Consider the following 27,779-nt stretch of genomic DNA (forward strand, 5'->3'; position numbering starts at 1 on the left):
CATGTGGAATCTATTCAAAATCACTCTCCTGTGACGGGATTTTGAATAGATTCCACGTACGTTTGATGCTACGTTTGAAAATCGCAATCTCTCCAATACTAATGGTATACATGATGGTTAACCCTTATTGAAAAGCATGCAGCAGAATCAATTAACCATGCTAAATAATAAAAGTATTATACCATCACATTACCAACATGCTTTAAAACAGCCCAATACAGGCAAAACCTGATTAACCCAACATTTAAACATTTTATGTAAAACGTTGTGTGTTTGCTGGGCTCTCCACAGCCAATGGTTAACTCCTCGGTATATTCAACTGAGTGACCAATCAAAATACAGCTTCTAGATATTTAAGCTCAATTCAATTCAGCCCTACCATCGTTCTTACCATACTGCTAATTGGCTCAATAAATCATAATAGTCTTCTAACCAATCAGCAGGTAGTACTCATAGATCGTTCCCTGTAATCCATCACAATTGTTTATTATCTTCTTACCTTTGAATTATCATGTGAATTATTATTGGAAAGGTGTCTTTAAAACAATGTACAAAACATTACATATTACATTATATTATAATATCCCCGGGATAATATCTTCTTAGCTCTGAATTAATAAAAAGGATATAAAAATATTTTTTACCATAAATTAGCACCAATTAGTACAAGGCGGTTCTCGAACCACGAGTCTCGCCTGCTTTTGTGACCGCCTGCTTTTGCGATAACTGTTGGTAGAGAGGTAAATGAATTTGGCGGTTATCGGCTGGGCACGATTATCTGGCCGATGGTAACTGTACCCACCAAGTTTCATGCCCATGCAACAGTTTTTACTAATATGACCTCAGATGACCCCTGGTGGCCCTGAAATGACCTTCTAAAATGTCGGCTCTAAATGTTGACTGTACCCCTCGTGCTAAGTTTCATGCCCATACGACAGTTTTTACTAATTTGACCTCAGATGACCCCTGGTGGCCTCGAAATGACCTTCCAAAAAGTTGGCTTTAAATGTTGACTGTACCCATCAAGTTTCATGCCCATACTGAGTTTTTACTAATTTGTCCTCAGTCGCCCCCTGGTGACTCCGAAATTACCTTCCAAATATTTGGCTTTAAATGTTGACTGTACCCACCAAGTTCCATGTCCATCCAACAGTTTTTACTAATTTGACCTCAGATGACCCCGAAATGACCTTCCAAAATTTGGCTTGAAATGTTGACTGTACCCACCAAGTTTCATGTCCATATGACAGTTTTTACTAATTTGACCTCAGATGACCCCTGGTGACCCCAAAATGACCTTCCAAAAATTTGGCTTCAAATGTTGACTGTACCCACCAAGTTTCATGTCCATACGACAGTTTTTACTAATTTGACCTCAGATGACCCCTGGTGACCCCAAAATGACCTTCCAAAAATTTGGCTTTAAATGATGACTGTACCCACTAAGTTTCATGCCCATACAAGTTTTTAATAACTTGACCTCAGATGACCCCTGAGTGACCTCGGATGACCCCGTAATGACCTTCCAAAAATTTGGCAAAACCAAAGAACTATTTCATCAAAGTAATAAATCAAAACAGAAAGATGCTTCCTTTACGAGTTATCACTCATTGAAAGTGCTACTTTGCTATACTTTACATGGAAAGCGACTATCTTAAAGTCGCATATTTCCTTAATTACATGACCGATCAAGCTGTTCTTGGGATATGTGATGCACAGTTGAAAATTAATTATTAAAAGATTTGGTGACCTCAGTTGACCTTTACCCTTGTATGTGACCTTTGACCTCACGAAATTGGAAAAAGTATGTTGCGCTGAAAAATCAAATTTGGCAATACCAAAGAACTATTTCATCAAATAAATCAAAACAGAAAGATGCTTCCTTTACGAGTTATCACTCATTGAAAGTGCTACTTTGCTATACTTTACAAAGAAAGCGACTATCTTAAAGTCGTCATATTTCCTTAATTACATGACCGATCAAGCTGTTATTGGGATATGTGATGCACAGTTGAAAATTAATTATTAAAAGATTTGGTGACCTCAGTTGACCTTTGACCTTGTATGTGACCTTTGACCTCATGAAAATCTAATCAGGTCGAGTACCTCTGGCCACGCAACTCCTCACCAAGTTACGTCACTGTACCCCATACGGATCTCCAGATAATCTGTTCACAAGGTATTTTGCTTATTACGCATATATTATGCAAATTAGGTACTTAATTAGCATATTTTACGCTCAAAATCTAATCAGGTCGAGAACCTCTGGCCCCGCTTACTCCTCACCAAGTTACGCCACTGTACCCCATACGGATCTCCAGATAAGCTGTTCACAAGGGTTTTTGCTTGATACGCATCAAATACGCATAAATTATGCAAATTAGGTACTTAATTAGCATATTTTGCGCTGAAAATCTAATCAGGTCGAGAACATCTGGCCACGCTTACTCCCCACCAAGTTACGCCACTGTACCCCATACGGATCTCCAGATAAGCTGTTCACAAGGTTTTTTTTGCTTGATATGCATCAAATACGCATAAATTATGCAAATTAGGTACTTAATTAGCATATTTTGCGCTGAAAATCTAATCAGGTCGAGAGCATCTGGCCACGCTACTCCCCACCAAGTTACGTCACTGTACCCCATACGGATCTCCAGATAATCTGTTCACAAGGTATTTTGCTTATTACGCATAAATTATGCAAATTAGGTACTTAATTACCATATTTTGCGCTCAAAATCTAATCAGGTCGACACCCTCTGGTCATGCTACCCCCTATAAAGTTTCATCATCATAGCACTTACGGTTCTCAAGATAACGCGTTCACAAGCTTTTTCCGAACACACACACGCACACACGCACACACATCCACACACCCCCACACACGGACACACACACACCATAGTGATTACTAAGTCTCTCCCTGAACATTCAGGCGAGACAATAAATTACATCTAACAAAATATGTGACCCATTCTGACAAAACCAGGAACAAGTCAGATTTTTGACATTTCATGATTTGAATAAAAAAAAGCTTAAATAAAATGATACCATCATCATCATCAGTCGGCTGCGCTGGCTTACACAGGATTGAATAGGGATTATCATAGTTTAACTGTTAATTATTGATTAAATAAACCTCTTTTAATAAGTACTTTCAAGGATTTGAAAGGCCACTTAGTCCCACAGTCAAATACCATGAAATTAAGAATTCCAAAATTTGAATTTTTTTATGGGAATGTCAACTTTAAGGGCTGGGGTATGAACGTTTGGACAGTATTTATTTTGGGACATCAGAGCACATCAGACATATCGAATTGCATTCTGAATACTGAAGAATGTCATTCTGATATCAAATAATTTTGATTTTTGAAATTCGCAATTTAATACACATTTTATGGCAAATCATTAAAATTGATATTTTTGATATTTAACAGTACTTGAAGTAAACTTTATAAATCTGATGATTTATACTTAAAGTGTATGTAGGTGGGATGAAAAGCCGACGATCAATTGAAAATTTTGACCTTTCATATTGAAGATATGGATTTTTTTCCCAAAACACCAAAAAAAAATAGGTCTTTTTGGAAAAAAATCCATATCTTCAATATGAAAGGTCAAAATTTTCAATTGACCGTCGGCTTTTCCTCCCTGCTACATACACTTTAAGAATATATCATTAGATTTATATAATTTACTTCGAGGACTGTTAGTGACTAGTGTTATATATCAAAAATTTGAAAAATATCAAATTTTTATAATTTGTCATAAAATTTGTATTATAATGTGATTGTCAAAAATGAAAATTATTTGATATCAGAAAGACATGCTTCAGTATTCAGAATGCAATTCGATAGGTCTGAGGTGCTCTCATGTCCTACAAAAAATACTGTCGAAATGCAATAAACGCTCATTTTAGATCCCTTAAAGGCCTACTCAAAAACATGCCTGGCGACTTGTTCCGGATTTTGTTGGAGCTGGTTATATATGTGATATAAGTTACAATGTGATCCCCTGAATAAAAAAACATTAAAAAAATGAAGAAATAGATTTTATAGAATGCTTTACAAAAAGCAAATTTGTGGACCGATCTTCCAAAAATCCCTCAGCTCACCACAATAAAGTTTCTCATTTATTAATAATAAGTCAAATTTTATTAAACTGCAGCCAATATTTTCTCAAGAGATAAATTGGTCTGATGTTCTAAGGTGGCACTGACTCCCCAAGGTGAGGAATACAGTGCTCAAAAGAAGAGGTACCACTTATGTTCACCCCTGTATATCCTAAACAAAGACAAATATGTCAAAATTAAAACAAGCAGCCAATACATGTACATGTACCCTTTAGCTCTGATTTTATACACCTCATTTGCTGAATGGAAGGAACAAATCAAAAGTTGCACTATTATATTGTAATCAATGAAAGCACAGTGCTAGTTTTAAAGTGCTAATCAATGGAAAGTACAGTGCTAGTTCTCTTGTTTGACAATGCTTTGCGTACAAATCAATAGGGCATGATATGGTGCAAACTGCAACTTCAATCTTCCTTGGGTTTTGGGATCATAGTGACTTTATTTCTTGAACAATTTCATATCTGTCTTTGTTTAGGGGTGAGCATAAATGGTACCTAAATTCTTTTGTGGACTGTAGTATACAAATATTCAATGTTTATGAGTATATGGTAAGAATATTTTCATGAGGTGAAATATGGACTGTTCCATTCAACAAGACTTTGCCAAGTTGAATGTACATTTACAATATTTGTTTTATATATCTCATATTCTTATTTACATAAGTAAATGAGTAACATGGGGGACTGAATGAATTTTGGAAAAGCACTCTTTAATCCAGTTAATTTTTTTTAAATCATTTGATCAAAATTGCCTTCTTTTATCATGATGGATCAGATTTACCCCTGCGAGGTACTCAAGTTTGGTTTGGTAGGGACATGCTGCTCAGATTCTGGAAATGGACCCATATTTATACCAATTTAAAAAAAAAATGGGACCAATTTCTATATACAAGGCTTAGATTTTGACAATAATTTGACAATTTTTGTAATAAAAAATAAATTAGCTCAATATTTATGAACTTGTGCCAATTTCTCGATAAATTTGAGCACATTTTGAACAAAAATGACCCATCTATTACATGTATACCAATTCTCACACAAAGAAGGGTTCTTCCTGATACCAGCAGGCCTAATTAAAATGCTAATTAAAACAAGACTCATTTCAGCAGCATGTCCCTGTATAACACCCCCTGGGATTGTATCACACAACTATCTAGAGGAACAAAAGAGGTCAAACAACTCTTCCTAGATATAAAGACTTGGGATATTTGTCCTTGAGTTGCGGCCACTGAACGAGTAAATGGTCAGCAAAGTAGTACATAATAAGACCAGACACCGAGAGGTTCTCCACTCTGCATATACTCTCAACGTAGACTTGTATCACAGGTTTGATGCCTAAAAACTGAAATGAATAAAAAAGTATATGGAAAGAAAAAATATACTGTTAGTATGGTTTTATCAATAGTAACTTATGAGTGATGCTGTATAGTGTATTAGAGCAATTTCTTATTATCAAAACATGAGAATTTTTGAATTTAAAAAGTTCAAATTTGAAATGAATTTGTTAGCTGCAGTGATGATACCCATGAATGTCGTCGAGTTGCCAGCTACTGTAAAGAATAGATGTGGAGGTCGTAGTTACGCCAGTTAGCTGTCACCGCCACTAGTATTTGCTGCATGACCAGCATGCAATCAAAATAAGCTTCCTTCTGACTGGCATAAAACTGAGGCCCAGATTTTGGGCCAAATTTAACACAAATTTGTAAAATGCATTCAAATTCTTTGTATGGTTTTGGACATTTTGACTCAAGATTCACAAAATTGAGCTAATTTGCAACAAATTTGACAACATTTTGAAAAAGCATCTACCAAATCCGCAAATAGATTCATCAGGATTGTCAGATTGAAATTATTTACAAGGTTCTAAAACAAATCCGATAAAATAGGTGATGTTGACATACCTCAATGACGTTTTGTGCTGTAACACATGCAGCACTTTCTCAAATTGAATGATCAGCTTTGACCTTTCTCGTCTGTTGCTTCCTATTGGTAGCTGACCTAGATGGCGCATTGGTATTGGCATTAGTAACAGGTCATATATGTGTGGAAGGAAGTAATCGCCACAATCCCTGTTGAGTGTATTAGCCTGCCCCCTCTTTCTTAGCCACATTGATTCCTTTATGTGTCTTCTTTTCCTGTTGGTTTCAATGTCTTTTATTTTTGCTTCGTCCCATCCGATCACATGATTGTCCTCAGCGACATGGTCTGTGAGAGCAGATTTCTTGGGGCCCTTTCAACTGATGTTTTTTGTTGGGCCCCGGTTAGGGTGCATCAGATGCCCCTCATGTCAATGGATTCATCTGTCCCTAGTCTTAAAATGTTCCTATTGTCACAAAACTAACATGTGCGAAGTTTGAATTAATTCGGAGGTCGTCCTGGGGGGCCACCGAGAGCCTAAAGTTACAATGTGTGTTCCTATGTAGTAAAGTTTGTGACCCCTGTACAATTCCAATTAAAAGCCGATCGAACAATTTAAAGTAACTGCCATATCAAAACCGTTTGGATTTAGAAGCTCAAATCTTGGGAGCTAAGCGTCCTGATAATCATCTTTGAATCTGTGATGAAAATCCATCTCCAAAGAAATGACTGTGTGTTTTATTGTCAAAAGCGCCCCACAGTCCATATTCTTGGGAAAATCTATAATTTCTGTCTTAACCAAGTGCTATAATACTTTATTTCACACTGAAAGTTGTTAATATGTATTATATATTGATCTAAAGTTCAGAAAATCTGCTTTGTAAAAGTGTAATGACAACCAGGACATCAACATTTGTAAAATTTGAGGTAAAAATTACCACAAAATGCCTATTTCACTGAAATTTTGTATCGAGGGCGCTTGTGCCAATTCCACACATGCTCATTTTGTTGGTGATTAATTTTTATCACCGATTCGAAGATGATTATCAGTACTATAAGCGCAAAAGATTTGAGCTTCTAAGTCCTAACGGTTTTGATATGGCAGCTACTTTAAATTGTTCGATCGGCTTCTAATTGGAATTGTACAGGGGTCAACGAACTTTACTACATAGGAACACACATTGTAACTTTAGGCTCTCGGTGGCCCCCCAGGACGACCTCCGAATTAATTCAAACTTGGCACATGTTAGTTTTGTGACAATAGGAACATTTTAAGACTAGGGACAGATGAATCCATTGACATGAGGGGCATCTGATGCACCCTAGCCCCGGTGTAAGGTTTTTCCGAAGCTACATCCAATTCAGATTTATGCACTTTCATTCTCGTGCCAAAGAGTCTTGAAGTTTCACCGATGTATGATTTTGGGCAGCCTAAGCAGGGGATTTTGGACACACAATCTGCAGTAGTTTTGACATCCCGTTTATCTTTGGGGTGAACAACTTGATTTATGAGCGTTTTGTGTGGTTTCAAGTTAGCCTGATAGCTGTGCTTCTTTAATACTTCTTGGTCTTTTCCCAGAGGCCCTGCTTATACGAGAGACACACAAAGCCCTGGCTTTTGATTTGTGATTGATCTTTAGCTTTTGGCTCGCTGGGTTTCAGAACAGATTTGAACGCCCGCTCAGGGTAACCACAACGCGAAAGAGCTTCTTTCCTCAAGTTCTCTGTCTTCCTCCTTGGTTACCAATAGTCAGCTACCAACAGGAAGCAACAGACGAGAAAGGTCAAAGCTGGTCATTCAATTTGAGAAAGTGCTGTGATACAGCACGAAACGTCATTGAGGTATGTCAACATCATGTATTTTATCGGATTTGTTTTAGAACCTTGTAAATAAAATCAATAAAACCAATTTTCACACACAAAAAGGGGTCATCCTTACACCTGAAGGCTGAAAATGAGATAATTTATGCAGTACATTTCATGTTTAATGACACAATAGATGTGCATACGACGCAGCTGCTACAATATGTTGACGCCAAGAAGAAAAAGTGTGTAGCTGTTTATACTACTAAAATAAAACCTGAGTACGACAAACACACAAACTTACCCTCATTATAAATGCTGCAGCACACAGTGGTATACATGTACCAGGACCATTGCATAACACCTACATGGAAAATGAAACAAAGAGTCACAGTGACTGAATGGCTAGCAGTTGGACAACTGTCAACTCCAAATGGGCTATTCCAGTTGAAATCCATACACCCCTTATGGAAGACATGACCTATATCATGGAATAATTGGTAGGAAAAGGCACTATCTCATTAGCATGAGCTGCACTGTTATTTAAATAGCGTATTGTTATTTAAATTTGGCCTCAGCTCGTATAGATGGCGCTAGTCATGGCATGCAGACAGCGCCTGTTCGAACCAGTGGAAATGTACAGGCATGTTTAATTAATGCATAAATCACCGTTCTGTATATAGGTATAAGCTGGTATATTTTGTACACGATTTCTTTATACAACAATGGGGGTGATATTAAATGTATTAAGTTTATAAAATGTGCCATTTCAGTGCCTTTTTATTGTGGTCTGTAGTACAAAGCTCCGCCGACTGAAGCAGCTTGAAGCTATAGATGGTGCCAGCGTGGCCGTCCCTGGCTGCATGTAGAATTCAATTCCCTTTAATATTGAATTATATCAGATTCATTTCAAGCAAACACCATTGGTCTGCTTTTGAAAAGAAATGTTAATTCCCAAAGATATATAATCGCGTATCACAATGTCATTATATTATGTCAAAACAACCGTAGATCTTAAAATGTTCAAGGACATTGGTTACGTAATTTCCACAATGGCGTTTGGTGATAGACCTATGAATAAGGGATGAAGTGGTCTTCATTTCTGATCGGTCAAATGTGGTGTAAAAGATTTTGACTTGAAATACTACTTGTATTTCATACCATCTCGAATTTCCATCGCATTATTGACAGCAAGTCCTAATTTCGACATTGCTATTGTAAAAAGTCATTCTCTTCTCAAATTAGCAGACTTTCAATAAAAAACATACATGTATCTCTGGTGTCTAATGGAAATAGTCCGCCATTACGGGTGCAGAGGTCAGTGGTCTCAGCTCTCATAGCGGCTTTATTTGTCAACCGTAATTAACATGATCAAGGGGTCGAACATGAATATTCATAACCGATCAATAACTGGACTCATTTTCTACCAAGCAAACCAGCGGGATTTGTCATTGCTTTGCGTGTTTAATAGAACAACCGTGAGTTTAGTGTCACCCCCTTGCCTATATCTTCCACCAGGAGTATGACTTTCAAATTGGGTTGCTTGAATGGGTGACTTCATGCAATCTACACTCCCTGTGTGAGAGATTAAGGTTATGTCTTCCACAAAGTGCGTATGGATTTCAATTGGAATAGGCCCAATGGGTCAGGAATGACATAGCTAAATATGCTCCACAACTTTTTGGAGTAGGCCTATACCTTTATTTTTATGCAGGTATTATTTTTCAACTGACTGGCTCACTGATTCCATAATATGCAGTTAGGAAGAGATCAATGATACTTAATTCCGTTACCCATTTCGGACAATGATCAAGGTCCACCAATGTATTATGGAATCAATCATAGTGACAGTTAATTTGAAAACAATTGCTGGTAGTTTATGCATAATCATGTAATTATTTACTTTCCAGCCATGCAGGTCCATGGGGGGGTGATGTACAGCACAGAAAAACAGAAAGTGTGAGTTCATACATGCACAGATCAATAGAAACCATGCCATACATGTAGGGTGTTCACTGTACATATACAATGTACATGTATCTTTCAAAACCACATGATATCCCATTGACAATCTCATCCAGGATTGCCTAACCTGCGATTAGGTAACCCAATTGGGCGACTTTTGAAGATTTTCCCGCCACTTTTGACAATTTTCTGTCCCATAGAAACCAATGGTTAAGAGAAAAATTGTGCGACTTCAATTATTTGACCCCCGATTTGTGCTGAAATATTTTGGCAACCCTGATCTCATCAAGTGTCACTTTTAATTTGGATGAATATAGCCTACAAAATTGAAGAAGCCATCTTCCAATACATTACAAAAAGTATTTTTGTTTTATTGAATGGCTTATGAACAATGGCGGCTAACAAAACTAAGTATAACACTGTGTCACTGTATATACTTTCAGTCTGGGAAAAGTTCCAAATTGTGACAAATTTAATCATGTCAACCAGAAAATACTCACTTTTGGTTAGATGTTATCACCGATGTTGCGGCCAAAACCTTTGGCCTTCAGCTGGGTGGTTGATTTAGGGTCATCCGAGGTCAATCAATGAGGAAGTTGCTTGATGACCCAAACCCAACCAAATGACAGGTTCACTCTAACACACCCGCTCCTGTTGAGGGACTGTTGTTCGGCTCGTACCCACATTGCTTCTTTGATTCCCCATTCAATCCACCCAGGTTCACAGTCCAAGATGACAACGTCGTCAATATCAAAACTGTGACCGCTGCCCTCAAGATGTTGGTAGACCACTGAATTGTTGCCTCTTGAACTGGTGCATCTACATGTATGTTGGGACATGCGACTCTGCAGGGGTTGCCCGTTTTGCCAATGTAAAGTTCTTGGCACTCCTTATCTTCAGTGCACATGACACCGTAAACTACATCACTAATGCAGCCCTTAGCCGAACAACCGTCCCTCAACAGGAGTGAGGCATTAGAGTGAATCTGTCACATGGTTGGGATCGGGTCATCAAGCAACTTCCTTCATCTTCATCTTCATTAGATACAGTGCATCCCTCAGAATTGAGTATTGCTGCACCTTGAATATTAACATGGCGAGGCGAAAAAAAGTGCTAGTGATGAACGTGAAGAAAGTTTATTATATACAGTGCTTCGTGCGAGTAAAAATAGCATCAGCACTTATGGAAGCTGGATGCTAGCAAGTCCGTGCCGAAATGCTTCTACGAACGGAGCTGCAACGAGGGGAGGAAGATCATTCCATAACTTGATGGTATATGGAAAGAATAAGTACTGGTCCTCATCAATTGACCTCGGATGACCCAAAATCATCCACCCAGCTGAAGGCCAAAGGTTTTGGCCGCAACGTCGGTGATAACATCTAAACAAAAGTGAGTTTTTTTCTGGTTGACATGATTTAATTTATCACAATTTAAAACTGAGTATAGTCTGTCTCGTCACAAGCTAAGAGTAACACCATGTTGGATTTTGCAGTGGCAGATTCAAATCATGCAGTGTATTTGTGCCACCAATATACAGACAAATTGCCCTTCTACTGTGCGCAAATCGAATTTGCCACTGCAAAATCCAACATGCTATAACTCTCAATTTGAGACAAGACACACTTGAGTTACTATGAAGTGTCATATGTGATGCGATCAAGCAAAATCAGTTCAAACTCGGAAATATTGATTTTGAGATATAGCCAAACAAAGGAAATATTTCCTTTTGTTTTCTTTTGTATTGGAAACTCTTTAGTTGCTCAAATCTTTGGGACTGGTTGTTCAATTTCGATGGGGTTTTCTGCAAAATGCGGCTTTGTAAATGTTTTTTACTATCCTAAAAGAAACTGAAAATTTAATATTTCCGGGTTCCGACTTATTTTGCTTGATCGCATCACATATATGAAATGACGGTATACTTACTAAATCTGGTGCAGCTTTAAAAACTATTGGGAATGCATAGAATGTTGCATATAATGTTGACACTATGCTGGTCATGTATGATTGTCTCACTTCTCGACTTCTGGGGATTCTTATGATTTGAAACTGAAAAATACAAGAGTACACGAAAGTCATTCAAAAAGCTTTGCTCAAAGCCTTTAACATCAAATATGTAAAGGTTTATATAGTCCATTCATAACCTCATTAATAAACGCGATGCGTGCGATCCAATCATATTTTATTATTTGTGAAAACGCGAACGCAAATCGAGGTCATTAATATCTCACAATTGACCGCAAAATGCGTAATTGTTCCAATGTCGCACACAATTGACTTCTCGTGCGCCGTGACAGCGTCCAACGAACTGCTTGCTGCGCTGGCTGCCGTCAGATTTGGATTGCGGCGCTACCATATTTGCACAGATTCTGATAAGCACTTTTGTTATTGGTCGTCTTGTTTTAGCATGATCGATTTTGGGAAAGAGAAGATGTATAAATTGTTTATTTTTACAAACTTTTGAGGAAAATTTTGTGTTATTTTGTAAAGTTAAAAGATCAAAGTGACGGTTATGAATGAGGTTATTAACTTTGCATCGGTTATATAGTCAGGCATTGTGAAAATCTAAACATTTTGCTTTGGACCTCGGAATTCCTCGGTTCCAAAGGCAAAATGTTTAGATTTTTCACAATGCCTCCAAATAACCGATCGCGCAGTTATAAACCTCTAAGTGGCGAGCCAGTGGGGGGCTTGGGGGGCACCTGGCGGTGCCCCCGCCGGCATGGCCGTCGGTTCATGTAAGGCCGTCGGTAGAAGGAAGGCGTTGGTAAAAAAAAAATTGGGTTAACAATAGACTATTTTTCACCCAGGGTGACAGAAAAAAGGGTAGAAATGTAAAAAAATGATGAAAAATTGTGAATTATACATAAAAATTATGTGTTTTATGTTAGTAGCGCCTATTATCCTTTTTTTTTTTTTTGCTCTTCACTTTTTCAAACCATGCAAAAAAATTTTGGGTCAACAAATCACAACTTCCGTCGGTAAAAAATATTTCCGTCGGTACATTTACAAGTTGTGCCCCCTCGGTTTCAAAATCCTGGCTACGCCACTGATATAGTCCATATACCTTGATCAAAGGGGGGGGGGGCAGCAAATTGACCAATTCGGGCGGCACTGAATTGGCCAATTCAGCATGGATTTTGTGCCCCCTCCAAGTGATGAAAGTTAAAAATTTTGCGCATTTCAGCACAAAATCACTTGAAATCTACTTCAGACCGATATTCAACTTCATTATAACCAAAATTAAATAGTGGTAGGCCCTATTTGTGCAAATTTCAAGAATAGGGGGGGGGGAGCACCATTATATATAGAACTTATAGACAATCCATGCTCATAAAATCAGACATGACAATTGTATTTGAACAAGACTTTTGAAATTTTATCCTCCTCAAGAGTTTCCAGAATCAAAATCAAAATGCCATATAATAATAATAATAATAATAATAATATTTATTTCTTATATCGCGCAAGTACATAAAAAGAACTCAAGGCGCTTTACTAAACATGGTATTAAAAGCACATACATTTGTAAAAATATGAGAACAATATTTGAATTTACAATTTTAAAACATGCAAAAAGTTCGAGGAAACCCCTCAATATAAGCAAGCAAACCAATATATTAAAAACCAGTGTAAAAAAGACAAGCAAGATATTGCACAGCATGAGCCTAAAAAGGCAAGATCGAACATAATGCAATTGACTGTGAAATATACAAGAAAATAAACGAAAAATAGCAAACAATGCACACAATACATATTGCGCAACATAAATGCAACAGTAATTTCGAGAACAAAAAAGCAAAAAAGCCATGCAATATGCATTATGCAAAAATTAAATAAGAGAAATATTACCGCAATACGCATTCACAAGTGAACACTGCGCACGGAAACAATAAATGCATTGGAATGCGATTGCAATTACATTTCACAAAAAACATGCAACAAGATATATCTTTTAAAGATTCTGTGAGATTGAACCCCATGAGCACTGTCAATCTAACACTGCCTCTGATTGGTCAATTACAAGATATCTTCACTTTAATCACCAATCAGAATGGAGCTACATGTAGATGCAAATAATTCACCCAAATTTTTGTGTGTGGTGAAATTATTCTAGCAATGTTGCTGATTGGTCCAATTGATAATGAAAACTTCTTTTTGGCCAATAGGCAGGTAGTTCTCATGGGGTTAAGGAGGTACTACACCCCTGTCCAATTTTGTGCCTATTTTTGCATATTTCTCAAAAATTATAGCGCATTGGTGACAAGTAAGATATGTATATTATAGGGGCAAGAACTACAACTACTGCACTGGAAATGTTATTTCAGCACAGATAACAGTTGTGGAGTTACAGTCAAAAATGAGGGAAACCAATATTTGATCAATAAATCAATAACTACTTGCCTCGAGTTGCTGAATTTTCAGTGCAGTAGTTGTAGTCCTTGCCCCTATAATGTACATATCTTACTTATCACCAATGCGCTATAATTGTTGAGAAAAATGCAAAAATAGGCTCAAAATTGGCCAGGGTGGTAGTACCCCTCTTTAACTGTGTCAATATGCATCTCCTTGCTTACCTGCAACTCCTTGGAATGTTTGTGTCTTTCTGCTTCCATTGTCTTGATCTTATCTTCACTCATTTTGTCTGTATTTGCAATAACATAATGTCTTGGTGAGTAGGTATCAGACATGGCACTAAGCAAACGTAGCATTTCAGTTGTGTGACCACCTGCATGAAAAGATGAAAACAAAAAAAGTTTATGGTGAATGCTTTAAAGTTTAATTCAATATAATTTCATAAACTCGCTATGTATCGGTGTGTGTGATTGGACCGGACATGTGCAATTGTGGGGTAGGGAAAATGAAGGAAAATCATGTCAACAAGGTCAACCGTTGGTCAGAAAGAGGGGGGGGGGGGCTCCAGCAAATTTTCACCCGAATCCAACTTCAGATGCCGGCGATGCCGCCCATTCCTCCATTAATGGTTTGATTAGCTCAAACTAGCTTTTGGGCTCAGATGTACCTATGGATAGACAATGTATTATGTGACATTTGAGTCATATGATCACATATTTTCAGCACCAGGGGACCGCCAAAATGACAAAATCACACTTACGGTTGAATAAATTACCAACTTTGGGTGCTAATAAAAAAAGGAAAGCAGATATATCTGAAATTTAGATTAGGGCCAGATTCTGAAAATATGACATACAAGTAAAGTTAGCTAGAATGCAACTTTACAGCTATCTGTTTAGAACAAGAAGTTATGAGCTACCAAAGTTGGTAAAAATCACCAATGACACTTGCGAATGCCAAGGGTCCGGGCCAAACTTCAAGGGGCCATTTCTTGAAAACGACATGGACTATGATAGGCATGTCCACATTGCTTATTATAGAGGGCGACGTTCAACTCAAAAAGTTGCGACCAGGCGGGCGGCGGATGATATGATAGAGAGAAACGGCAAAACTGCTCAACCGTATGGCACTTTCCATACAATCAGAACACGGAAGTAAATCGTGTCTGAATTTCGCAACTGCCGTGATCACTGGTAAGCGCCGTTCAATTTACACACTGAGTGATCGGAGCCTATCCAACACGGCGAATTTCGGCGACTCTCACCCAGTAATAATAAAATTTTACTGTATTTAATTAATTTGAAGGTAAGTTTTGTGGGGTTCATTATCGAACCCCAACGGTTTTAGCTAGTATTAAGGCCCTTCACAATTGATTCTTAGTTTCCTGTTTCATGGTTGAAAACAAGGGATGAGGTGACTTTTAATTATTTTTAAAATTATATCTATTATTTTCTTTATTTTAAAACAAGTGGTCGCAACCTACATCAACCCGTTTTGACAAGGAGCATGCATTTAATTATTTTACAACTTTGTTTGATTTTATACATAAGTAATGGTAAAGTTATGTTCTTTGTTTATTCATCATTATAATTGATATAATCCAAGTCAGAAAGTAGCAAATCCCCGCTTTTAGTGATCGGAAGTCAAAGAAGATCCGAAAAAGTCAGGAGAAGAAGAATTTTGACTTGGCACCCCCGCACAGTGACATCGCCCCGATATCTTCATAGTAGAAATCGCCATGGTAGGTTGAATCCACAGCCACCTATGACCATTTTATTCGGACGTTATGAGATGCATATTATTAGCGAAGTGACTTGACTAAGGCTACTGTATAGACGGGTAATTGATTTTCGCTCTGTGAGCAAGCTTGTATCTGACATTGCGGTCAATGGTTATACTCTCTCCACTTGAGTGAGTGCCGCTATAGCCTGCTGCGCGCTGTAGTCCATATAGGACCAACGCAATATAAAATTGAGAGTTTTGGTCAAATTTTGACTTCAAAGCGCCACGGCCAATTTTCAAAGCGCACGCTAACGACTATAATATCTGTTCAACACGTATTTTCAAGTGTATGAGACCACATCTGGTTTCTTGAGAAAAATTCATTTACGGGAGATATTCATCATTTTGTAACCCAGTATCCGAAGATTTTCGTCTGATATCAAAATCGTGCATAGCAATTCACGGTATGGATCCCGTGTATTCATTTTAATGTCTCTGCTGCACCAAATAATTATTAGCCAGGCGATGTCGGTGTGCCCCGGGATTCGAACCTTTGACCCCCCGCATGCCAACCACACGATCACGGACCGGTAGCTACCCCAGTGGGTTCAGTTTGTATTTAAAGGTAGGACATATGACCGTTCCAGGATTTGAAAATGACCCATATTTCACGGGGGAATCGAGGACATTTGCAGCAATTTTACCCCTTATTTTGCGCGAAATCAAGGAAAATTTGTCCCCAAATACCTCCCCTATTTTTATCATTTTGAGGATGCATTTTCATTTCACCCCCTTATCACAAGGAATCAAGGACATTTTTCAGAAATAAATACTCCTATTTCTACCATTTCAAGGACGCTTTTGAATTTTCCCCCTATTTCACGGGAAATGAGGACAATTTTATCGGAAAAATACCCTATCAATTTTGTGTGGAACTACTAAAAAACGGACAGAAAAAATACAAACAAGGCGGTTCTCGAACCACGAGTCTCGCCTGCTTTCGCGACCGCAAATATTTTTGGTAGAGGTAAATGAATTTAGCGGTTATCGGCTGGGCACGATTATCTGGCTGATGGTGACTGTACCCACCAAGTTTCATGCCCATGCAACAGTTTTTACTAATTTGACCTCAGCTGACCCCTGGTGACCCTGAAATGACCTTCCAAAAATTTGGCTCTAAATGTTGACTGTACCCACCAAGTTTCATGCCCATACGACAGTTTTTACTAATTTGACCTCAAACCCCAAAATGACCTTCCAAAAATTTGGCTTAAAATGTTGACTGTACCCACCAAGTTTCATGCCCATACGACAGTTTTTACTCATTTGACCTCAGATGAACCCTGGTGACCCCGAAATGACCTTCCCAAAATTTGGCTTTAAATGTTGACTGTACCCACCACGTTTCATGCCCATCCGACAGTTTTTACTAATTTGACCTCAGATGACCTCTGGTGACCTCGAAATGACCTTCCAAAAATTTGGCTTTAAATGTTAACTGTACCCGCCAAGTTTCATGCCCATACAACAATTTTTACTAATTTGACCTCAGATGACCCCTGGTGACCTCGAAATGACCTTCCAAAAATTTGGCTTTAAATGTTGACTGTACCCACCAAATTTCATGCCCATCCGACAGTTTTTACTAATTTGACCTCAGATGACCCCTGGTGACCTCGAAATGACCTTCCAAAAATTTGGCTTTAAATGTTGACTGTACCCACCATGTTTCATGTCCATCCAACAGTTTTTACTAATTTGACCTCAGATGACCCCAGGTGACCTCGGAATGACCTTCCAAAAATTTGGCTTTAAATGTTGACTGTACCCACCAAGTTTCATGCCCATCCGACAATTTTTACTAATTTGACCTCAGATGACCCCGGTGACCTCGGAATGACCTTCAAAAATTTGGCTTTAAATGTCGACTGTACCAACCAAGTTTCATGCCCATACGACAGTTTTACTAATTTGACCTCAGATGACCCCTAGGTGACCTCAGTGACCTTGACCCACTAACCAATACAAACCGGTTCTGTCTCGGGTCAAGATGCACCCACCCACCAAGTTTGAGGAACGTGCGACTCCTAGTCTCCGAGAAAATAGGCGGAAGGCAAACTTTAACCAAAACTTTAACCAAATTTGTCACACACACACCCCCACACACACATACAACATACGCACGGAAAAGTGATTATATAGTCTCCTGCCTTATCAGGCGAGACAAAAATGAAAACTGTAGCGGTAAAACGCGGATGAAAGTCCTAGAAATACACCCTATTTTTCATTTCAAGGACAATTTTGCTCCAAAACACCCCTAATTTGGACAATCTCAAACAATTTTGTCCTCGAAAATTCCGCAGACATTTCTTGAAAAGTACCCCTAATCGGAACCATCATGCGTACATCGTCAGTGAAGACTGAACCCACCGGGCTTAAATGTGTAATCCAATATGAAAATGACGAAAATTTGGATTTTGACCCTCAAAACTCCAACCTGCATGATTTTAAAAAAATCTGCATTTGAATAATATTTAATCTTACTATAAATAGGGGAATGTTGTATGTTTGTGGGTGTGTCCACGCAAAAGCTCTGTCAGTTTCGATCCAAATGTCGCCAAATTCACACGGGAGATCGAGACAGAGGAGAGCGTGGCCTAGCGGTTAAGGCATAGGACTGTGAACCCAAGGGTCAAGGGTTCGAATCCCAGGTCCGGCTCTTTGTGTCCTTGAGCAAGACACTTCACTCTACTTGCTTAGTGCTTCGGAGGGCACTTTAAGCTGTCGGTCCCGTGTACATGCATATTTTTTTCTCACATTAATGTAGTGTGCACGGTGGAAGCTCTATAGTCCGAAGGTTCTTTAGTCCGACGGTTCTTTAGTCCGAAGGTTCTTTAATCCGACGGTTCTTTATTACGAAGGTTCTTTATTCCGACGGTTCTTTATTTCGAAGGTTCTATAGTCCGAATTTCAAAAAAGGTTCCCTAATCCGAATAATAAAAGAGGTTCTTTAATCCGAATTTTAGAAGCGGTTCTCTAGTCCGAATATGAAAATAGGCTAGACCTATAGTCCGAATTTTAAAAAGGGTTCTATAGTCCGAATATGAAAATAGGCTCTATAGTCCGAATTTAAAAAAAAGGTTCTATAGTCCGAAATTGCAAAACGGTTCTATAGTCCAAACGGATACCGTGTTCTTTAGTCGAATTGGTAAACGGGTTCTATAGTCCGAATTTTATTTTTATCATTTGTTTCAGTGTCAAATCATCACTTGTTAAATATAAATCCGCTGAAGTTTAACATGGTTGGTTTCTCTGGATATTTTTCGTAGCTTACATTAACGTTCACCTTTATTCTGGTGATATTTTCTTCATTTTTATCCGTTTTTTATTTTAGACCCGTTCAGGGTAGACCCTGAATACCCGTTTCTGGCCATTTTTCAATCCGAGGGCCTACTTTATTAAAAAATTGTGTTATGCAACTTGTTGGGCGATCCAAGTTCATGTGTAGATCTCAAATATTTATTTAAGCTATAATATGCCTCTCTTTTTTCCACAGAAAGGCCAAAATATCTCTAAAAAGATTTTTGTTTTTACTGGAATCCATCTACATTACATCGTCATTACATCGTGATTTGGTGGTGTGCGCCTTTTAATAGCAGTAGCCATATCCCGCTTGCCATAGACTCTGCTTTAGTATTATCTAGCCAGAGGGCTTAGTATATGTTAATGTTTTAAATATTCGGACTATAGAACCTTTTTACTGATTCGGACTAAAGAACACGGTATCCGTTTCGGACTATAGAACCGTTTTACAATTTCGGACTAGAGAACCCTTTTTTGAATTCGGATTATAGAGCCTATTTCTATATTCGAACTGTAGAACCCTTTTTAAAATTCGGACTATAGAGACTATTTTCATATTCGGACTATAGAACCCTTTTTTAAATTCGGACTATAGAGACTATTTTCATATTCGGACTAGAGAACCGCTTTTAAAATTCGGACTATAGAACCTTCAAATAAAGAATCGTCGGAATAAAGAACCTCTTTTCAAATTTTTTTCGGACTAGAGAACCTCTTTTAAAATTCGGACTAACGAATGCTATGAACACGTGTTCGGACTAGCGAACATTCGGACTAAAGAACCTTCGGATTATAGAACCTTCGGATTATAGAGCAGTCCCCGTGTGCACGTTAAAGAACGTCACAGGCTATTCGAAAAGAGCAGGGGATCATCCCGGTCATGTTGACTGTACTTCAAAATACACTCATCTACTCTAGGTTCCAGAGTAAAAATAAGTACAGCTTGTCTGTACGCAGTGCGACAATACTCATACATATGAGGGAGGCACTTATAAGGAAGAAGAAGAAGAATAATATACAGGAACATGTTTAAACTTTATTTGGTTGAAAACGGTCAAGAATTGACCTCAAAATCAGTAAAAATGTGAGTTTTTCGGGCAAATTTGATTACCTGCTATGCCAACCAACGCGTCCACATGTCTAGCGGAAATCGCGCCGCAGGTAGCGAGTTGGCGTACACGCCACTTGACGCGAACGCAAGGTTGCGCATAGTCAACTTGCGTACACATGGTTTATATGGTTTATGGTACGTGGTTTACATGGTTTATGGTACGGGACATGGTTTATGGTACGGGACATGGGATAACGGGATTATAATTCTTCCTGTTATAGTGAACCATGAACGCTCCCATTTACTCATCTAGCGGGGACCCGCGCGAAGCGCGGGTATCCCGCTAGTACTATTAAGTAATGGAAGCCACATTTCATGAAACATTAGCGCATTTTTGTAAAATGGCCCTTCGTGCTCAAAAATTTAGCCATAAAATACATACACACATGTGAAAGACATACATGTAGGAAGCCATTGGTAATGCTGGGACACACAATTTGGGACATTCAGGCGAGCATACTTTTCCTCATAACTTTTGCCAATTATAGGCCTACATATATCTACATCTACATTGTACATCTACGCTGATACTCAGCAAAGTCCACTTCTGGATGTGAGGCTGAGGTGAAAACTTAAGTGCATGTGAAGCTATTTTACAGGTGCAAGTAAAAACTACCTCCGCGGAGCTAGCTGGCAAAGACACCAGCCCTGAAGACGTCCAATGATGGAGCTATGATGACGTCTGGAGGGAGAGCATTCCAAAGCCGTACTGCTGTTGGCATGAAGGAGAATTTGTAGATGTCTTTGGTGGAGTGTGTGGTGAGAAGTTGGTATCTGGCTGGATGGTAAGATCTGAGTCTGGTGTTGACCATCTGGTTTAGGTACAGGTCTTTGTCAATGGCGATGAGATTGTTACTGATCTTGTACATCATGATCTTGATGGCTGATTCCCTTCTGGATTGAAGTGAGGCCCATTGTAGATTCTGGAGTAATGCTGTTACACTCTCAGTTCGCTGGTACACATCCTCTTGATGAGTCCTAGCATCCGGTTGGCTTTGAGGGTGATGTTTGAGATGTGAGTCTTCCAGGATAGCTTAGATGTGAAGGTCAATCCCAGGTAAGGATGTTCATCAATGGATGTCAAAGCGTCTTCGCCAAGGTGGTAATCAAAACTGATGTTGTTGATACGGTGGGAGACTTGCATCACATGGCACTTGTCTGAGTTGAACCTCATCTGCCATTTTCTTGTCCATGAATGAGGAGGAGTAATCCAACATACATGATTGACCCCTCATTTTTTAAGTTTAATGAAAGCAATTTTAGATGAATTTATTAAATTTCAAAATTTTATGTACATGCCTAGTATAGTACCGTATATAGAAAACATATTTATGTAGGTTTCCTTGACCGACCTGTTCTTGAAAAAAATTGAAATTTCTGTAAATATGTATTGTGTTTGGTCCCCGGTCTAGGCGAATTTCGCTGACTAGCAAATGTGTTAACTAAGGTTTGCCTGGCATACCTACATGATTATCATGTCAATGACATTGTTAGGGACAGGCACCTCTGAGCGAGGGCGCTATTTATTTTACTTGATAATAAAGCCCTATGTAAATCTGTCCCATTTTGTGCCACTGAGCTGAAAACACCATTTTTGGAGAAAATGATGAAAATTAATCTGTTTCAGATGCTCTAGTTTGCATTGACAACAGATTCAATGCTTTAGGAAGCAAAATGCAACATTGACTTCACTTTTGAATATTTTTTTCTGTGAGATATGCCTTGGTGAAAATCACTGTTTTGGTGTAAAAAAGGGGCATTTTTGGGAAAAAATTCTATTTTGACCCAAAATTCATCTTCTGACAAAAGGGAAACATGGTTTGACAAAAACTTTCATCATTTTCACATAACAATTCCACTTTACTTATTTGCTGGGAGAAAGCACTTTTTGTTATCGCTTGGGAAAAATCATTTTTTTTGCCTAAAATGGGCCCAAAATGGCCGAAAAATGGCAAAATTTGACAAAAATTAGCACAAAAATCACTTTTTTACCACCTTAAAATTTGAATTTTCATACGAAATTTCACAGATGTGTTGAAAATGATAACATACATAATATCCAACAAAAATTAGATTAAATTACAGTGAAAACAAAAAATTGACAGGGGGGCACAAAAATTATCAAGTCCCCCCATGCACTCCTATATGGTTAGACCGAATAATCAGTCGATTATACATTCTATAAAATCGACTGCGTTTGGGGATGGTGTTATTGATGTCACTTTTGAGTTTAATTTGTCTCACCTGCATATATGAAGCACTCCAAATTGTTGCTTGTATACAATAGAAGGTTTGGGTGTACAATCGACGTAAAAAGTCGTTCTGCATTCGTTAAAAAGACCAATTTGTAGTCACGTCTTGAGCACAATCTCGTCGTGTCCTGCCTGTTTATTTTGAAATGCAAAATGACTGGCCCTAAAGGTTAATTGATTGTGTTGACCTCATATTGATCATCCATTTCTCAAATAGGGGTGTTTTCTATCACATTGATGGACATGCTGACCATTTCATCTAAACAGTGAATAGCGCCATCTATAAACTCTCCCTCAAGAAACAATGGAATAACCCATGTCATTCGCAGATGACACAGGTCATACCGGGTCAACCATGATCAATTTTGACAGAACAACGTGGGGATTGAGCTCTCCAACTGACTTGTAAGAAAGGGCCAAGAAATTTCACTTTTTTCAGTGCACATCGAGAAACCTGAAGTATTGCAATAGAGTGAGAAGTAAGTTGTTTTAAATAGGTGGATGTTCACAAAGTCTATTTCAGACAATCTTTAAAGGGTGAAAATAACGTGTAAAACTGAAGATGTAAATACCGACATCCTTGCCGAATCTAAAACACAGCGTAATAGTACGGCACTATCCTATGGTAAGTCTTATCAGAGAAAATGTAGGTATCCCAGGTAAACCTTAAGTAGTTAACACATTTGCTAGTCAGCGAAATTCGCCGTGACCGGGGCCCAAACACAATGCATATTTACATAGAAATTTGAATTTTTTTTCGAGAATAGGCTGGTGAAGGAAACCTACATAAATATGTTTTCTATACTTCACTTGACCCAAATATATGATTTTTTATGGTGATAATCAAGTCGCACATGGAATTTTAGAGGGATTTTGATAGCAGTTCCATTAAAAAAAGCTGCTATCGCCATGAGACTAAGATCTAGAAACACCCCTAAATGCCGTTTTGGGGGATTTTGCTAGCTGAATCTTTTTGATGAAAGTCAATCTTTGACAAGAGGTATAAACTTTGTTACGGAAAGTGCTATAACAAAAATGTTTTCAGTTTTGGCTTTCTTTTACTCAATGGCTTTAATTTGATATGTAAAATGATGCAGTTTGATGGCCAGGGTTCGGTTTTTGCCGGCAAAGTGGCAAAAACCTGGCAAAAACTGTTTTTGCCAGTTTTTGCCTGGTTTAAACCGCAAAAATGGCAAAACTGGCAAAAACTCGCATATAGTCACTCAAATATTAAAAAAAGTGACACAGAAAGCTCATAAACAGTAACACACATATTTTAACGAATCATTTAACATATTTTTTGTCTCATCCAGTCTTTAAAATGAAAAAGTTTTGAATTTGATACATGCCACATTTCGATTAAATGCACTTGAGCAATGAAAACGCATGCCTTTAATTTCTTAATATATTGCTATAATTACAAAATCTGGCCTTGTTACACTCTGGAACTTATTTTTGTAACTTAATAATTTGTTTTGAGATGAAAAAATTGAATTATAAATCACTTTCTTAGTTTTTGTAATTTTTGCCGGCAAAAACTGGCAAAAACTGTTTCTGCCAAGTGGTTAAAACCGCGGTTAAAACCGTGGTTTTTTCCACCTGCGGCAAAAACCTGCGAACCCTGTTGATGGCAAATTTGAATTCACCTAGCATACCTAGAAAATGGCCCAATGTTCCGACAGTAATTTCGTCATAACTTCACTTAGCAATACAGTAGAAGATTGGTTTTGGTGTCAAATTGTTTCTGAGAAGTTCTCTCTTCCAATAAACAACAATTCATGTTAATAGAATTAATTTGAAATTTTTATGCCTGTCCCTAACATTGTCATGATACGTAAGCTTACAAATTACATGACTTGCCTCATTATAATTTCGAATTTACTCACCCGATCCTGCAATGACGAGTGTTTTAATTTTCTTATGTGGATCTTTAAAAGATCCATTCTTCCCTAGATTAAAGAATACATAAAATAATCGTGAAACTGCCAAAAATACGATTATTCCGAGGGCCAAAAATACATAAATCAGTTCTGTGGGCGCCGCCATCTTGAGTGCGGGTCAAAATAGTTTACTTTTATATTTCTAAAAACATAAATAAGCAGCTGTATTTTCTACTAAAAGGAGACATTTCTATTTATAATTCTTTTGATAAATAAATCTTGTGCATAAAGTCAAAATAATGTATTGATAATATGAATTTTCAAGAAATATAATGATAGAAGGTCAAAGGTTATGACAGCTGTCACTTCTGCTGTTCGTGATCAAAAAGCAAAACAGGGGTCAAAAGTGGTGTGATGTTTCTGCAGCTTCAGGAGGAGTTCACCGGTAAAATAAAGGTAAAAGCGAGTTAAATCTGTTTCATATTATTTTTTTGCAGAGTGTCGTGCTATTCATTATTTTTTAATTCAGCACTGCCACTGAAGAATCAAAACTAAAACTACTGTTCATGCTGAATGAAGAGGTAAGCTTAAAATTTAAGGTTTTTATCATTATGTCGTCAGCTGATTCGACTTGACTAAGCGCCTGCTTTCAATGTGTGCGTACTCGCGATCGTGCTTTCGGTGTTTGTTGCGTTGCAGACATTGCAGCGAACGATGCGTTTTGTGCGTGTCAATGTTATTTTTGCGCACCGGCCGGCGAGGGCCACAAAATAAATAAAACAATCACCTTACAATGCCCAATGGGAATGAGTCATATCTGAATTGCAGATCTCAGATTGTTAATGTTAATGACTCAGACTCCAACTCTATGGCTTTAACATGTGGAGTTCCACAGGGGAGTATCTTGGGTCCCATTTTGTTCCTTTGTTATGTGAACGACATGCCCAACTGTGTTGATTGTATGCTCCTTCAGTATGCAGACGATAGCGCTCTTTTGGTTTCTGATAAAGATCCGTTGAAAATTGGGCAGCAGCTTAGCAAAAATCTCGAAAGCTGTAACAAATGGCTCATAGATAATAAACTTTCTCTCCACATGGGTAAAACAGAACTCATTCTTTTTTGGAACAAAACGTAAATTGAAGAATTGGCAAAATTATACCATTGAGTGTGAAGGGCAAACAATTCATGCTACTCCCTCAGTCAAATACTTAGGCCTTACTATTGACCAGTGCTTGAATGGTGACGAAATGGGTCTTGGTGTCATAAAAAAAGTAAATTCTAGACTCAAATTTCTTTACAGACAGGCAAAGTTTTTTGATCAAAATATCAAGAAAATTTTATGCTCTGCTCTTGTACTTTGTTTGTTTGATTACTCTATTTCTTCTTGGTATGCTGGCACACATAAGCAGATGAGTAAAAGCCTACAAATTGCTCAAAACAAAGTTATCAGATTTATTTTAAATAAGAATTGCATGTATCATATTACAGAAGATGATTTTAAAGATCTTAATTTCCTTAACATACAAAATAGGGCTAAACAACTCAGGTTGAACCATGTTTTTGATATTTTTAATGAAGTTGGCCCAGACTATCTTAGTTCAAATTTTACCCGAGTTTCAAACGTGCACCAATACAGTACTAGAAACAGTGCTCAAAATTTTCGTGTTCCAAAATCCACTACCATCACTTCTGGCTCTTTTTATTATAATGCCATTCAGGATTGGGCCAACTTACCAAGTGCAATCAAATCAATTTCTAGTAAACCAAGTTTCAAAAAGTCTGTAAAACTCATCTTTTAACCAAATTTAGTTTCTAATGATTTTAATCATGTTTAAAGATTTTATTTTACTTTTAATATTCACTTGTATATATATTTCTTTGTATGTTTTTATATGTATGTATGCCTTTTGCCCTTCTATGTATAAAGGACCCCTTCGGAAATAAGCCTTTGGGCTTAAAGGGCTATCCTGTGATATCTCCTTGCTTTGTTTTTTGTGTATTATATGTTATTATTCTTAATGCATTTTATATCTATTACCTTGTATTGTTGTATGTGCAATATGGAGATACCGAATAAAATAAAATCAAATCAAATCAAATGTTTGCTGACCGCAAAAAGTGGCCGCTTTTATATAAAACCAAATTTTGCCAGATAGATGCAGTCTAGACTGCGGAACTCAGTCCTCAATGATAGTCAGTCATTTATCTTTTGGTCGTTATATGACTATCATTTGAGGGACTGAGTTGTTATTTCAGACAATAGCTGGGGATTAGTGGGGCAGAGGTTATCTATTGAATCCTTTCATGACCACTGAAGCATAGTCAAGTCTGCCAAGGACACTCGGCACAAATTGAAAGACCATGTGAACTCTCGACAAAAGAATGCATGCATGTCAGGTCATCGACACCAATTTGGTGTTTGACACCAATTTGGTGTTTGTTATAATGCACCTCGAAATATGTACCTTAAAGTCTGTGTCTAGATGCATGGATGAAGTTATACCTATGGTCGCATGTCATAAGTTGGGTACAATTTCCATTACATGGTCAAAAATGACAAAAAATGTATTTTTTGATATTGTGTATATTGAAAACCTCTAATAATTAACACCATTTTTAACCTTATCACATGCTTAAATTTTGAGATAATGCTTAATTACTAATTAATTAATACACAGGTGTCTATGTAAATCTCAATTTTCAAATGCGTTTTTCTCAAATCGGACCTCAATTACAAAAATGACTGTAAAATTTTTATTTCATGCAAAAATGTCATCAGATTTGGAGGATATGGTCTCAATACATTAATGCTTCAAATGAACTATTTAAAATAATTGTATGTATGTTAATTACATTGTAAAGGTCAATGACCTTTTTACGAGTAATTAGCGAGATGGTTATTCTATTATTAAGAAAATGAATATCAAGAAGAGAAATGTACATTAGCATGTTGCTAAAAATACTGAAAGAAATTCAACTAGGATTTCATTAAAAATGAAAAAAAAATGGCACATATAACCATTTAAGGTGGTACTACACCCCTTGATAAATTTGTGACTATTTTTGCATTTTTCTAAAAAATAATAACACGGTAACAAAAGTTATGTAAATTATAGGGGTATTAGGAATCAATTTACATGATTTACTATGCTGGAATTTCAGTGACTCAAGACAAGCGGTATACTTTATTTATAATAAAAGAGGTACTGCTAGAATGTATCTCATTTCTTAACTTATGTCTTGAATCACTGAAATTTCGGTGAAGTATATTGGATTCCTTGCCCCAATAATATACATAACTTTTGTTACCAGTGTGTACACAAAATGTAGTAATTTTGT

At 37.6% G+C, this 27,779-nt stretch overlaps 1 protein-coding gene across 1 annotated transcript; it reads right to left on the bottom strand.

The window, feature by feature from the left end:
- Window positions 1-3,845: 3,845 nt before the first annotated feature.
- Window positions 3,846-24,639, bottom strand: LOC140145731 (UDP-N-acetylglucosamine transferase subunit ALG14-like). Its single transcript, XM_072167412.1, has 5 exons — window positions 24,447-24,639; window positions 14,334-14,485; window positions 11,683-11,805; window positions 8,099-8,158; window positions 3,846-5,476 (listed from the first exon to the last, which is right to left on the bottom strand). Exons 1-5 carry the CDS (start codon window positions 24,604-24,606, stop codon window positions 5,306-5,308), a joined length of 666 nt encoding a protein of 221 aa, XP_072023513.1. The 5' UTR covers window positions 24,607-24,639; the 3' UTR covers window positions 3,846-5,305.
- Window positions 24,640-27,779: the final 3,140 nt, after the last annotated feature.

This window comes from Amphiura filiformis, unplaced genomic scaffold (genome assembly GCF_039555335.1).
Source record: "Amphiura filiformis unplaced genomic scaffold, Afil_fr2py scaffold_596, whole genome shotgun sequence".
In the NCBI taxonomy this organism is placed as follows: Eukaryota; Metazoa; Echinodermata; class Ophiuroidea; order Amphilepidida; family Amphiuridae; genus Amphiura; species Amphiura filiformis.